The 15000-nt window shown below is 44.5% G+C and overlaps 3 protein-coding genes across 6 annotated transcripts in view; 2 read left to right on the forward strand and 1 right to left on the reverse strand.

Moving 5' to 3' along the window:
* ttc7b (tetratricopeptide repeat domain 7B) overlaps nucleotides 1–6608 on the reverse strand; it is an 11932-nt gene extending 5324 nt beyond the window's left edge. For both annotated transcript variants that reach the window (XM_058398955.1, XM_058398954.1), the window contains exons 1-15: nucleotides 6475–6608; nucleotides 5150–5304; nucleotides 4801–4969; nucleotides 4584–4708; nucleotides 4222–4343; nucleotides 3961–4039; nucleotides 2323–2492; nucleotides 2162–2225; nucleotides 1546–1683; nucleotides 1327–1410; nucleotides 1037–1141; nucleotides 831–948; nucleotides 567–624; nucleotides 334–406; nucleotides 74–234 (exon numbers count right to left, since the gene is read on the reverse strand). In XM_058398955.1, coding sequence (XP_058254938.1) covers nucleotides 74–234; nucleotides 334–406; nucleotides 567–624; nucleotides 831–948; nucleotides 1037–1141; nucleotides 1327–1410; nucleotides 1546–1683; nucleotides 2162–2225; nucleotides 2323–2492; nucleotides 3961–4039; nucleotides 4222–4343; nucleotides 4584–4708; nucleotides 4801–4969; nucleotides 5150–5304; nucleotides 6475–6595 — 1742 coding nt within the window. In that variant the 5' untranslated portion in view covers nucleotides 6596–6608. The remainder of the gene's footprint in view (nucleotides 1–73; nucleotides 235–333; nucleotides 407–566; nucleotides 625–830; nucleotides 949–1036; nucleotides 1142–1326; nucleotides 1411–1545; nucleotides 1684–2161; nucleotides 2226–2322; nucleotides 2493–3960; nucleotides 4040–4221; nucleotides 4344–4583; nucleotides 4709–4800; nucleotides 4970–5149; nucleotides 5305–6474) is intronic.
* A 56-nt stretch (nucleotides 6609–6664) lies between these two features.
* On the forward strand, nucleotides 6665–8105 carry mrpl57 (mitochondrial ribosomal protein L57). The gene is made up of 2 exons (XM_058398959.1): nucleotides 6665–6817; nucleotides 7751–8105. Exon 2 carries the CDS (start codon nucleotides 7752–7754, stop codon nucleotides 8058–8060), a length of 309 nt encoding a protein of 102 aa, XP_058254942.1. The 5' UTR covers nucleotides 6665–6817; nucleotide 7751; the 3' UTR covers nucleotides 8061–8105.
* Nucleotides 8106–11602: 3497 nt separating this feature from the next.
* The window catches only part of fam149b1 (family with sequence similarity 149 member B1), a 16907-nt gene continuing 13509 nt past the window's right edge, over nucleotides 11603–15000 (forward strand). Inside the window, exons 1-5 of one of the 3 annotated variants that reach the window (XM_058399086.1) lie at nucleotides 11603–12144; nucleotides 12325–12435; nucleotides 12565–12682; nucleotides 12826–12956; nucleotides 13112–13219. In XM_058399086.1, the coding sequence (XP_058255069.1) occupies nucleotides 12104–12144; nucleotides 12325–12435; nucleotides 12565–12682; nucleotides 12826–12956; nucleotides 13112–13219 (509 nt within the window). In that variant the 5' untranslated portion in view covers nucleotides 11603–12103. The remainder of the gene's footprint in view (nucleotides 12145–12324; nucleotides 12436–12564; nucleotides 12683–12825; nucleotides 12957–13111; nucleotides 13220–15000) is intronic. The other 2 variants (XM_058399087.1, XM_058399085.1) reach the window with 2 other exon arrangements.

Genomic DNA, 15000 nt, shown 5'->3' on the forward strand with positions numbered 1-15000 from the left:
TCACGCTGTTATGCATGTTATGCTGTTATACACCTGTATGCATACATTTCAGGTGTGTGTGTGTGTGTCTCACATAAAGTTTTCAGGGTACTCGCTGAGGGCCATCTCGATGATGTTGAGGGCATCATGGTAGTGCTTCTGAGCGGAGAGCAGCAGAGCCAGGAGGTGCAGCGAGTGGACATCGTCCCCCTGCAGCTGGAGAGCCTGACGCACATAACCCAGTGCCTCAGGGATCTAACACACACACACAGAGCAACAATTACTCGTCCTTCTACTTCCAAACTGTTAGGTAACTGGTGAGCATGAATACATACACACACACACACACGTTACCTGGCGAGACACTGCGAGCTGCAGAGCCAGGTAGAACACAGCCAGGTGATCTGTAGGAGCGAGAGACTGAGCTCTGACACACACAGACACAGACACACACAATCTGTCAGATTAATGACTTTTTCAGTCAATAAACTGATCCAAACTACTCTAATGAGCTTGTAATAGAATTTGCTAATGTGTAATAAGCATGTGATAAGGGAATAAAACCCCTGATATAAAAGCAGCAGCACCTCTGAAATGCTCCCAGGGCTTTCTTCTGGTACTCCTCCTGTACACCCCTTAAAGATGCTACACACACACACACACACAAATGGGAGAGGGGGGGTTGTTAGAAAAGTATCCAGCATTAGCAGCACTGTAAACACCACAGTCACGCTAATGAAGCTCACTTAATTGAATTGTGGGGTGGGGGGTAATTAAATGTAGTGGATCAGTTGAGACAGGTTTGGTGTTAATTTTGGTTCTTTTTTTAGTGTGTGTGTGTGTTTTCTCACCGTCCGTAGCTTTGAGGCTGTAGACAAGGCCAAGTGCAAGGTAACCCTTTGCCCTGAACTCCGCTGCTTTATCCTGCATGTCTACAACCATCTGAGCAAAACACTCACCTTCATCCAGCTACACACACACACACACACACACACTATTCATTCTCCTCCCTACATTAGTGCATTATGTAGTGAACAGGGAGTGAACTGGGACTGACCCAGTGCAGGTTTCCTATACACAGCTTCACAGCAAGCAGAGGGATGGTGGGATCATCCGGCTTCAGACGAATACACTCCTTCAGTACCTTCACTGCCCGCGCAGACTGCACACACACACACACACACACACACACACACACACACATACACACAGTCACAACCGCTAGAAAATATACACTCTTCTGGATTTACTTGATTAGAGTGCTCATAGTTTGTGTGTGTGTGTGTGTGTGTGTGTATTGTGTGTTATACATTGTGGTGTTTAGGACACTGCTGAACTCAGACTCACCTTTCCTGCTGCCATCAGTGAGAGTGCCAGCTGGTACCACAGGTGAAACTCCTCAAACGCAAACTTCATCGCTCTCTCCAAGCACTGAACACACACACACACACACACCCCTATATCTCACAGGTTCACAAAAATGTGTCAGAACAGAAGAGTGAAGTGCTGTGGTATGGTGGGTGGCATCGTTGCCATAGTGATAAAGGGTGTGGGGGGGGACCTTACCTCAGAGAGCATCTCGTACTGGCCGCGTCGTCCCAGAGCGATGGTCAGCAGATCATACACCACAGATGCACTCTGCAGACTTAACACCCGATCAGCACTATGTTCAGGTATACGACTCAATACTGCATCTCTGTTAGCCTGCGTGCACACACACACACACACACACACACATCAAACATGCCATAAGGTCAGAAAGAGACCATGAGGTACTCTCACTAATCAGAAATTCATATCATTAGGATGTCAACACACACACACCAGACCAGTGAACCCCTAGAGCTCAGCAGGTGTTGGAAGCAGACTAGCCATCACTTCCACTGGGCATTGTCTCACAACACCTGTTTGACTTGCAGTAAGGAGGAGCTGCAGAAGGTTGGATCCACAGAGCAGCAGAAACCTAATCTTTCATACCTGTTCTTCCACACCTGAAGGTTCCGGCATCATGGCCAGTGAGATACACTGTACAGCTCCACGTGACAGACACAACTAAGTGACTTACAGTGCATCCAGGAAGTATTCACAGCACTTCACTTCGTATTCTAAGATGGACTAAATTTATTATGTTCCTCAAAATTCTACAAACAATCCCCCATCATGACAGGGAGAAAGATCTCACCATGGATTCACTGATCAGTAACAGCAGTAGAGCTTCCTCTGTGTTCTCCTGAGGACAGAACAGACTGAAGGAAGAAAAACACACAGAAATCACTGAGACTCACAGCAATAAACACACTGTATCTGTCTGTCTGTGTGTGTGTAAGTGTGTGTGCGTCCTACTTCTCCCCCATGTAGATGCGTGCTCGGCGGGGCAATGTGTACTCGGTGTGTGTGTGTGTACACTGTGGTTCATCAAGTGGAGACTGTGCAGGCGGATCCTCCAGCGGACTCCAGTAACTCTGTTCACACATCCCTCTGAGTAGGATCTCTGCCAGCTGACGTGCTATCGTCTAAACACACACACACACACACACACACACACACCAAATATTGCCATAAGGTCAGAAAGAGACCATGAGGTACTCTCACTAATCGGAAATTCATATCATTAGGATGTCAACACAAACACACCAGAACAGTGAACCCCTAGAGCTCAGCAGGTGTTGGAAGCAGACTAGCCATCACTTCCTCTGATTCATCTAATGCTTAGTGCCTACATCTCCACAGCAGGGATGGAGAGCCATGTCATTGATAGTACCAAAATGAGCCTATGAAATGTCAGTGTTCTGACCTGTTTACTGTAGGAAATGTGGATCCTGGTTCATTCAGAAACACCACAACAGAACTTTCAGCACCTCCTGGATCATTTCACCTCATATCTACAGCACCTCCTGGATCATTTCACCTCATATCTACAGCAACTCCTGGATCATGTCACCGCATATCTACAGCACTTCCTGGATCATGTCACTGCATATCTACAGCACCTCCTGGATCATGTCACCTCATATCTACAGCACCTCCTGGATCATTTCACCTCATATCTACAGCACCTCCTGGATCATGTCACCTCATATCTACAGCACCTCCTGGATCATGTCACCTCATATCTACAGCAACTCCTGGATCATGTCACCTCATATCTACAGCACTTCCTGGATCATGTCACCGCATATCTACAGCACCTCCTGGATCATTTCACCTCATATCTACAGCAACTCCTGGATCATTTCACCTCATATCTACAGCACCTCCTGGATCATGTCACCTCATATCTACAGCACTTCCTGGATCATGTCACCGCATATCTACAGCACCTCCTGGATCATTTCACCTCATATCTACAGCACTTCCTGGATCATGTCACCGCATATCTACAGCACCTCCTGGATCATTTCACCTCATATCTACAGCACCTCCTGGATCATGTCACCTCATATCTACAGCACCTCCTGGATCATGTCACCTCATATCTACAGCAACTCCTGGATCATTTCACCTCATATCTACAGCACCTCCTGGATCATTTCACCTCATATCTACAGCACCTCCTGGATCATTTCACCTCATATCTACAGCACCTCCTGGATCATTTCACCTCATATCTACAGCACCTCCTGGATCATTTCACCTCATATCTACAGCACCTCCTGGATCATTTCACCTCATATCTACAGCACCTCCTGGATCATTTCACCTCATATCTGCAGCACCTCCTGGATCATTTCACCTCATATCTACAGCACCTCCTGGATCATTTCACCTCATATCTACAGCACCTCCTGGATCATTTCACCTCATATCTACAGCACCTCCTGGATCATTTCACCTCATATCTACAGCACCTCCTGTAGACCAGGAGGATACAGCCAGAGTGACATGTTCTGTCCTGACCAACATGCAACTGCTGTACACACTCACAGACACACAGTGTATAAAAAGGATCACAGACAAGTGCAAACACACACACACACTGACCATACGAAGGTTCTGTGTGGTTCTTGTTTCCACAGCACGGAGAATCTCTCGAAAGCGTCCAACACCACGTGTCAGATTACTGAAACACACACACACATTGTATCAAATCACAGTGGTCCACATGTGATAAAGTACAATAAATATGCTATAGTAACCAACACACACACACACAGACACACACACAGACACACAAACACACACACACACACACACACAAATACACACACAAATACACACACAAACACACACACAAACACACACCCATTCTTGAAGTGTATAACGTGAGCACGTTGGAGTCCAGTCTCCAGAAAGAAGCCAAGTTCCTGTTCCTGTGAGACGGGGCCAGGTTTGGGACTGCGGTTCTGCATTCCGACACTTAGAGCCTGTGTGTATTGATAGAACATCATCATCATCATCATCTTCAATACACTGACAAGTTAGGGATCATTGAGCAACTCTAAAATAAATATACTTCAGAAGCACATCTGAAGAGATCACCCTTAACCAGCAGCAGTAGAGTCTGGGTTAAATGTGATCTGACCAGAGGTGAATGTGATCTGACCAGAGGTATGAAGTACACACTCAGATGAAAGTGAACTAGTTTACTAAGTGAACAGACGCACCTTTTCGGCTTCCTGGAGGTAGAGCAGAGCGATATCTCCAGACTTCTCATAGCAGGTGATGATCTCCTGATCTCGCTCAGCGCTGGATGGTGGACAGGAGGTGGACATCTTCTCCAGACACAAACCTACAGAGGGTAAAAGAGCTAGTGCCGAGCTTACACACTAACCACACAACTCAGTTTCATCATAAAACTTGTCTGTGTGTGTGTGTACTAACCCTTGGTGGCATAAGCTTCAGCTATCATGGCCAGGCGGTAAATTGGAGCGCTGCTCAGCTGCATATCATCCAAGTTGACTCGACTGAAGTGAGTAAGGGCCTCGGTGTGGTCTCCTTCCACATAACACAGCTTTCCCATCAGCACACTGGCCTCCTGCTGCAGCTCTGGCTGTGTCCCAAATCACACAATACCCAATTAATCAGTGACCACTACTGAGTTTTGCTCCAACCCTGAATCAGCCAATCACACTAAATTCACTAAACATTGCAAATCAAAGTGGACAAAGTTCATCACATCACTTGGACAATACCCATAATGCACTGCACCCATCGTTCCACTGAGACTCACCCGGAGGTTCCCTCGCTGCAGAGCACCGGTGAGGTGTGAACGAGCTTCGGTCAACGGGGGGCAGGCTGTTCGGGGGCTGCAGTTCTGCTTCAGAGGATTCTCCTTCAAGAACTGCTGCAGCTTCATTTCTCCTAATAACAACTCACCCACATCATCTGCACACACACACACACACACACACACACACACATTTATTTATTTATTTTTTTCTTTCTTCTTTTTATTAATGCTTGAACAAATACATAACAAAAGAACCAGGGTTATACACACAGGTAAATGTATATAAATAAATAAAAATCACTATACATGTATATATAAAAGCAACAAATAAATAAAAATAAAATGATGAAAGGCCTTGCTAAATCACAACACAACTTAAATATACTAAATAAATACACAGTTCTTTTTTTAACAGCTTGTTTGTACTCTCCTTAATGGTGTTTATATAATGATCTAATTCCTTAAACTCCACAGAAACAGGAGGTTTCTGATCGCTGAATTTATAAATATAATCAAGACACTGACAATGTGAGCCTCATTTTCCAACTTCTTAACAATTAATAAATCCAGAAACCTCTCACCACCATAACTTCTGTGTATATTGATAATGCCAGAAAATATGAGGTACTGTTTCTGTGTGTAATGAACAAAATGAATGAAAATGAATAAATCTGAAAATGCTCAGCAGGGTAAAATTACTGCAGTATTTTAAATGAAATTCCCTTCACTTTATTTGTAATGAGATATTTATTCGGCCATACCCAACCTTTCCTTGAATGAATATTTCCAATAAACCGATAGAAAATAACGCATGGCTTACTAAGAGTTTCCTTTTGAAATAATAAACCTATAGCCTTATTAACTTTATTATACTTTCTATATTCTAGTTGAAAAACAGATTCTAACACAGTAAGTGTCCTCAGGATGAAGAAACACATTTAGAGTCTGAAATATCTCTACATCAAGACATAAAACTAGAAGAGACAGCTGCAGTTACAGAGGTACATTGTTTTGGGGTCACAGGGAAATTAAAATACAAAATAAATTTATTAAAGTCATTAAACTTCCTGAAGTCAGTATACAAACACAAAGTGCGGAGTCATGACGTCATAAACCCGGAAGTACCAAGCGCTACCTAGCTCCGTGTTTCTGAATGAACTCTGAGCTTCTAAACATGTTTTCTATTGAACCCACGCTGTCGATTTGCATTACTAAAGACGAATACAGCTTGAAATGTTGTATAAAATCCAGAAATGAAGATGTTTATACATTTATGCAGACGTAACCTCACCATGCTAACATGCTAATAGGCTGAAATCACGTACCGGTTGAAATGAGTTTAGCGGAGAGCTGCCGCACAAGCTCGGGGATTTTGTCCCACTGTCCCTCTGAGCGACATCTCTCTATTTCGGTCTCTATTCTCGAACCGGATTTTCGGGCTGTCATGATGTTTATTCTCTGGCCGGGGCACGGAGCCGCAGTGAAGTGTGATTGCGCTACACCTCCACACGGCGCGCGGCGCTAACGAGCACTAACGAGCCGCACTGAAGCCTGAGTAAGACGCAGTGCATTGTGGGGTTGTGCGCAGTGGTTATGGAGGATGTTAATGCATGCTAGAAGAATCAGAAGAGAAGAAACTTCATAACACCTGCAGGAGAATTTCACAAGGTTCGGAAAATTTCAGTACAATTATCTTCATTAGCTTGAGTTTATGTAAAATCATCTCCATGCTTATGTTTAATATTTTTATTTATATCGCTGAAGGTGACTTACACACGGACACTGAAGAGCTTATATTTATTTATCTCTCTGAAATCTCCCGGAGATTCACTTAAAGGATGATTTTGTTTGGATGGAAATCTAATGTTTGTTTGTCTTTTTGAAATTTTTCTTTTCTTTATTTCTCCTTTATTTCATTTTTAAGCAGATGTACAGTCTGAGAGTTTGCTCCACATTGTTGGAGACTAAAAGACTCCTGAAGGCTTTTTTAGAAAATCAGTAAGAGAAATGTCTGGACAGTAAATAAGGTAGAGGAATGAGCTCAGTGTTTATTTAGAGAGCAGCAGAAGATAAAACCCTCAGGTAAATGTCCTCTAGAAGTCAGCAATGTGAGGAAATGTGACATTAACAGGCTTTAAGTGACCGATAGCTGTTCAGTAGTCTGATGGTCAGTAAATAAAAGCCTTTCCTTTGCCTGTTTGTCCGGGATGGTCATCTTTCTTCCAGATGGTCAGGTTGTGAGCTGGATGATGGACATCTACCTGAATTTTGTGCTGGTTCCTCAGGCAGTGTGTGGTAGATCTCCTCCAGGTTCCTGCCGCATGTCATGACTGGAGATAAATATTTAACACACACAATGAAATAACTGAAATAAAATTCTTCAACAGCAAAACTAATTAAACATGATTTTTACATAGATCCATCTGTCCCCATTGTTCTGACCTTGCCATTGGCCCTGGCCCTGGCCCTGGCCCTGCCCCTCGGGAGCTCCACCCCTTGTCTCTAACGTTTTTATAATCTATTTATTATTTCGTCCTTCTCTGCGTTTCTGTGAGGAGCACAGATTTAGGTTTTCTTGTTGTGCTAATTCTTTGTGTTCAGAATGTTCCTGACCCTGGCCCTGCTGCGGAAGGGAATCCCGGGCCGGCAGTGGATTGGGAAATGGCGCAGGCCACGCCCAGTCACCTGGCAGATGAAGCGGAACATGGTAGAGCGACTGGAGCGCGAGGCTCGGAATGAGTACTGGTTAAGTCGACCTTACCTGAGCCTGGAGCAAGAGAAAGGCCACGCCCACGCTCGCCGCACACACACCTGGGAGACTCTCCGCCGTGCCCGCCAGTCCGGCTTCCCCCAACACACCTCCATAACTGACCACCTGCAGCACCTGAATATTACCCGCACCTGGAGCTAACACACACCTCCGAGTGTTTCCTAAATAAATTGCTGCTTATTGCTAGCGGTTTTGTCTATTTCTTTCAAATGTAGCTGCTGTGTGTGTGTCACGCTCCTTACACACTTTCGAAAAAAATAAAGACGACCGTAGCATCAGAATGAAAATGTGCTTTATTGCAGAGGAATGCTCTCACACATACATTTTATAGTGCTGGAGAAAGACACAGAGCATTAACATTAAATATGAATAGGAGGAAGTGTGTCCCCAGTACTTGCTTGAGATTGTGCGTATACACACACACACACACACACACACACACACACACAGTAGTGTGCAGAACTTTAGGCAGGTGTAAGAAAATGCTGAAAAGTAAGAATGCTTTAAAAATAGAAGTGTTAACAATTCATTTTTATCAATGAACAAATGAACAAAACAGAAAGTAAATGAAGAGCAGAGATCCGGTGGTGAGAGCGGCCTTCGCCTGCCAAACAGCTTTGATTCAGCACCAGGGTTTTTGAAGAAACTCGACAGGTGGGTTGTTCAAACATCTTGGAGAACATACACTATATTGCCAAAAGTATTCGCTCACCCATCCAAATAATCAGAATCAGGTGTTCCAATCACTTCCATGGCCACAGGTGTATAAAATCAAGCACCTAGGCATGCAGACTGTTTTTACAAACATTTGTGAAAGAATGGGTCGCTCTCAGGAGCTCAGTGAATTCCAGCGTGGAACTGTGATAGGATGCCACCTGTGCAACAAATCCAGTCGTGAAATTTCCTCGCTCCTAAATATTCCACAGTCAACTGTCAGCTGTATTATAAGAACGTGGAAGTGTTTGGGAACGACAGCAACTCAGCCACGAAGTGGTAGGCCACGTAAACTGACGGAGCGGGGTCAGCGGATGCTGAGGCGCATAGTGCGAAGAGGTCGCCAACTTTCTGCAGAGTCAATCACTACAGACCTCCAAACTTCATGTGGCCTTCAGATTAGATCCAGAACAGTGCGCAGAGAGCTTCATGGAATGGGTTTCCATGGCCGAGCAGCTGCATCCAAGCCATACATCACCAAGTGCAATGCAAAGCGTCGGATGCAGTGGTGTAAAGCACGCCGCCACTGGACTCTAGAGCAGTGGAGACGCGTTCTCTGGAGGGACGAATCGCGCTTCTCCATCTGGCAATCTGATGGACGAGTCTGGGTTTGGCGGTTGCCAGGAGAACGGTACTTGTCTGACTGCATTGTGCCAAGTGTAAAGTTTGGGGGAGGGGGGATTATGGTGTGGGGTTGTTTTTCAGGAGCTGGGCTCGGCCCCTTAGTTCCAGTGAAAGGAACTCTGAATGCTTCAGCATACCAAGACATTTTGGACAATTCCATGCTCCCAACTTTGTGGGAACAGTTTGGAGCTGGCCCCTTCCTCTTCCAACATGACTGTGCACCAGTGACCAAAGCAAGGTCCATAAAGACATGGATGACAGAGTCTGGTGTGGATGAACTTGACTGGCCTGCACAGAGTCCTGACCTCAACCCCATAGAACACCTTTGGGATGAATTAGAGCGGAGACTGAGAGCCAGGCCTTCTCGTCCAACATCAGTGTGTGACCTCACAAATGCGCTTCTAGAAGAATGGTCAAAAATTCCCATAAACACACTCCTAAACCTTGTGGACAGCCTTCCCAGAAGAGTTGAAGCTGTTATAGCTGCAAAGGGTGGACCGACGTCATATTGAACCCTATGGATTAGGAATGGGATGTCACTTAAGTTCATATGCGAGTCAAGGCAGGTGAGCGAATACTTTTGGCAATATAGTGTATCTTAAGTGGATGTAAACTGCGTGAAATCCCTCTGTCTCTTCATTTAATCCCAGACAGACTGGGTGATGTTGAGGTCAGGGCTCTGTGGTGGACAAACCATCACTTCCATGATTCCTTGTGCTTTTCTAAGATGAAGATTATCTAAGCTGATATTTCAGATCTCATCAGTCCAGACCTGCGGTCAGTGTCCCTCACCTCAGTTCCTGTGTTTTGTTTGTAGTTGAGTCTCTCAGCCTTGTCTCCATGCCGGAGGTCTGGGGTTTTGGCCTCAATTCTTCCATAAAAACCACTTCTGGCCAGACTTCACCGGACAGTAGATGAGTGTACTCAGTGGTTTCCTCAGTTGTTTGCTGATGGCTCTTCTGATGTGGAAGGGAAGTGAGCGTGATGTGTCCTTCATCTGCTGCATTAAGTGTCCTTGGTCACTGCGTCCACGCAGGGTGCTTCTGAACATCTTGAACTTCACATCCTGAAATTCCAGTCTGCTCTGACATCTGTTCCTGGGAGAGATCTTGCGGATGCAGTAGAACTACCTTGTGTCTTGTTGCTGTGGTCAGTCTGGCGTTGGTGTAGGACCTGTGACATGAAACTGACTTCCACAACCTCACCTTAGTACAGAGTTTGATGTTCCTCACCCATGTTTAAGCTCCTACTGTTCTGTTAATTACTGTGTTCCAACCTACACATGACCTTGATGGTCATTAACCCCTGCTTGGTGTAACAGGTTCCTCACACCCCTGACTCTGATCCTGCTGATTTGAATCCAGAGGGTTGTCACACCAAATATATTGATTTGATTTATATTTTTCTTCTGTTCTCACTTTGAATTTTGTAAATTTATAAAAAGGAACAATTAATAAATTATATTTACATCATTTTTTTCACACTTGCCTAAAACCTTTCCACAGTACTTCATATATACATAAGATATTTTTTATAATGCCCTGGGGGAGCTGAGTGGCAGATTAATTGTTTAACACTGGCCTGGGGCAGTGGGAGTGGTCTGGGTGGGTGTGGTCCAGAGTGATTCTACACAAATGTTTCTTCATTCTGGACATGTACAGTTTTGGAGGATGGGCAGATAGAATGAAAGTCCACTCTTTACATTTATAGCCATGGCCAAATTCATCCTCTGAACAACAAACACCTTGCTTCAGTTTTTCACCTCTGTCACAGACTGCTGTATCCGTGAGCAGTCCAGCAGAAGGCTGGTGTGGCTGTAGCTTTTCACTCCAGTCCGACAGCAGGCCCAGCTGAGATGGAGCTGATACTGAGGGGATACTGAGCTGAGATGGAGCTGAGACTGGGCTGAGATGGAGCTGATACTGAGCTGAGATGGAGCTGATACTGAGCTGAGATGGAGCTGATACTGAGGGGATACTGAGCTGAGATGGAGCTGATACTGAGGGGATACTGAGCTGAGATGGAGCTGAGACTGAGCTGAGACTGGGCTGAGATGGAGCTGATACTGAGCTGAGATGGAGCTGATACTGAGCTGATACTGAGCCGAGACTGAGCTTATACCAAACCGAGACTGAGCCGAGACTGAGCTTATACTAAGCCAAGACTGAGCCGAGACTGAGGTGAACTCATTAAACTGCTTTAATCAGGTGGCTGCTGCATTTAAAGAGACACTGTGTGGATCAGACTGAAGCAAATACACAACGTGTTCCGCCGAACTGCGCCTGCGCACTAGGTGGAACAACACGAGAGAAACAGTACCGCCTCAAACGCGCTCGCGCACACTACATGTCCCGTGATCCTCTGCGCCGGATGTGCTCTGTATCCATGACAGTGTTGTTGTTATGAAGCTAAACTACTCAGTGTTATGTAAACGGAACTAGCATTTAGTTATTATTTTTTCTTTCAGTATCTCCTATGAGACTATTAAAGAGTACAGCAGTTTTACTGTTTTTATTTCCCGAACATAAAATGAAGCGAAAGATACCGCAGAAGTGCCAGCGAAGGGTTTAGCTGATTAGCCGATTAGCCATCTTTCAGGCTAATACTGCAGGCTAAGAAAGGTTAGCTAGCACAGGGAGTGCGTTAGTTGCTGATCAGGACACAGCACTGATTATCGGAATATCGCGATATCGCAGCTTATGGTTCAGTTCACAGTAATGTGAAGCCGGAGAGGATGCAGGAGCGGCGGCTGGAGGAGGAGAAGCGGCCGCGGGCAGAGCTGATACACACACCGCGAGGAGGAGGTGGAGGTGGAGGTGGAGGAGGAGGAGGAGGAGGAGGAGAGGATGATCTCCAGATACAGCCGCAGAGCCGTGAAGCAGAACCTGTGAGGAGACATTGTGTTTATTATCAACCCTAACATCTGCGTGTTTCATTTCAGGACTAATAGCTTTAATAGAAGATCATAATCATGCAGTATATTAATCTCTGGTAGAGCTATTAGTCTTATTACACTGTTATAAATACACAGCTGTGTGTGTGTGTGTGTGTGTGTGTGTGTTTTTAGCTGTGGGGTTGCACAAACTGCCCTCGATGAACACCCCCCACCTGAGAAGGCAGAAACAGAGTGCACGCCCCATGCAAGGGCACATCAGCATACTGCACCCATCTGTAACAGGTAAACATTCAGCTTTTAGTGGCTTTATTCTCTCTCTCTCTCTCTCTCTCTCTCTCTCTCTCTCTCTGTTTCTCACACACTCTCACTCTCTCTGGCTCATTTTGCTCATTCTGTCTCCGTCTCCTTGAGGTCGGTGTGTCCATCAGCTGTTACCGTGGAGACGAGCAGGGCTTGGTCAGGGATTGACAGTTACACAGGAACAGAAGTGAGCACTGAACGCAGCTCTGTCTTCTCCTGGGCCTATGATGTGAGACACACATACACTCATAAACACAAACCTACACACACTTATTTACAGATGGATGAACAGACATGCTGCTGATGATTAATGTATTTGATTGTGTTATATATATATATATATATTGTGTGTGTGTGTGTATGTGTGTGTAGGAATTTGATAAAGTGGCATCTCGTCAGGTCCAGCTGCTGTTTGAGGAGATTGATGAGGAGCTGTATGAGGGGAGAGGAGGAGTCCAGCAGGATGAGTGTAAACTGTGGACATCCCGATTCCCTCATCTAAGGTACACACACACACACACACACACACACACACACACACGAACAGTGTGTGTCATCACAACACTTCATCTGTTCAACTGGATACAATCACACACACACACACAGTTTAGTGGGTTGTATAAAGTAAAACCACTAACTCTGTGTGTGTGTTTGCTAGAATTTTGGGGAAGCAGTTGGTGTGTCCCACAGATGAAGGGTTCCAGTGGTTCTCTGTCTCATCTCACAACAGCAACTCGGGGACTCGCATACAGAGCACAGGCAATGAGTGAGTGAGTGTGTGTGTTTATATACTCACTACTGATTGATCATTTGAATGTGATTGAGTGTGTGTGTTTGTGTGTGTGTGTGTGTGTGTGTGTGTGTTTCTTATACTCACTACTGATTGATCATTTGGGTGGGTGTGTGTGTGTGTGTTTCTTATACTCACTACTGATTGATCATTTGGGTGTGTGTGTGTGTGTGTGTGTGTGTGTGTTTCTTATACTCACTACTGATTGATCATTTGGGTATGAGTGTGTGTGTGTGTGTGTGTTTCTTATACTCACTGTGTGTGTGTGTGTTTCTTATACTCACTACTGATTGATCATTTGGGTGTGTGTGTGTGTGTGTGTTTCTTATACTCACTACTGATTGATCATTTGGGTGTGTGTGTGTGTGTGTGTTTCTTATACTCACTACTGATTGATCATTTGGGTATGAGTGTGTGTGTGTGTGTGTGTTATACTCACTACTGATTGATCATTTGGGTGTGTGTGTGTGTGTTTCTTATACTCACTACTGATTGATCATTTGGGTGTGTGTGTGTGTGTGTGTTTCTTATACTCACTACTGATTGATCATTTGGGTATGAGTGTGTGTGTGTGTGTGTGTTATACTCACTACTGATTGATCATTTGGGTGTGTGTGTGTGTGTTTCTTATACTCACTACTGATTGATCATTTGGGTATGAGTGTGTGTGTGTGTGTGTATGTTTCTTATACTCACTACTGATTGATCATTTGGGTGTGTGTGTGTGTGTGTGTGTTTCTTATACTCACTACTGATTGATCATTTGGGTGTGTGTGTGTGTGTTTCTTATACTCACTACTGATTGATCATTTGGGTGTGTGTGTGTGTGTGTTTCTTATACTCACTACTGATTGATCATTTGGGTATGAGTGTGTGTGTGTGTGTGTATGTTTCTTATACTCACTACTGATTGATCATTTGGGTGTGTGTGTGTGTGTGTGTGTGTGTTTCTTATACTCACTACTGATTGATCATTTGGGTGTGTGTGTGTGTGTGTTTCTTATACTCACTACTGATTGATCATTTGGGTGTGTGTGTGTGTGTTATACTCACTACTGATTGATCATTTGGGTGTGTGTGTGTGTGTGTGTTTCTTATACTCACTACTGATTGATCATTTGGGTGTGTGTGTGTGTGTGTTATACTCACTACTGATTGATCATTTGGGTGTGTGTGTGTGTGTGTTTCTTATACTCACTACTGATTGATCATTTGGGTGTGTGTGTGTGTGTGTTATACTCACTACTGATTGATCATTTGGGTGTGTGTGTGTGTGTGTGTGTTTCTTATACTCACTACTGATTGATCATTTGGGTGTGTGTGTGTGTGTGTGTTTCTTATACTCACTACTGATTGATCATTTGGGTATGAGTGTGTGTGTGTGTGTGTGTGTATGTTTCTTATACTCATACTGATTGATCATTTGGGTGTGTGTGTGTGTGTGTGTGTGTGTTATACTCACTACTGATTGATCATTTGGGTGTGTGTGTGTGTGTGTGTTTCTTATACTCACTACTGATTGATCATTTGGGTATGAGTGTGTATGTTTCTTATACTCACTACTGATTGATCATTTGGGTGTGTGTGTGTGTGTGTGTGTTATACTCACTACTGATTGATCATTTGGGTGTGTGTGTGTGTGTTTCTTATACTCACTACTGATTGATCATTTGGGTATGAGTGTGTGTGTGTGTGTGTGTGTTATACTCACTACTGATTGATCATTTGGGTGTGTGTGTGTGTGTTTCTTATACTCA

This window comes from Hemibagrus wyckioides, linkage group LG09 (assembly GCF_019097595.1).
Source record: "Hemibagrus wyckioides isolate EC202008001 linkage group LG09, SWU_Hwy_1.0, whole genome shotgun sequence".
Classification (NCBI taxonomy): domain Eukaryota; kingdom Metazoa; phylum Chordata; class Actinopteri; order Siluriformes; family Bagridae; genus Hemibagrus; species Hemibagrus wyckioides.

Excerpts from the sequence above, each read along its gene's own strand:
- mrpl57 (XM_058398959.1), top strand. The coding sequence starts at position 7,752 with ATGTTCCTGACCCTGGCCCTGCTGCGGAAGGGAATCCCGGGCCGGCAG.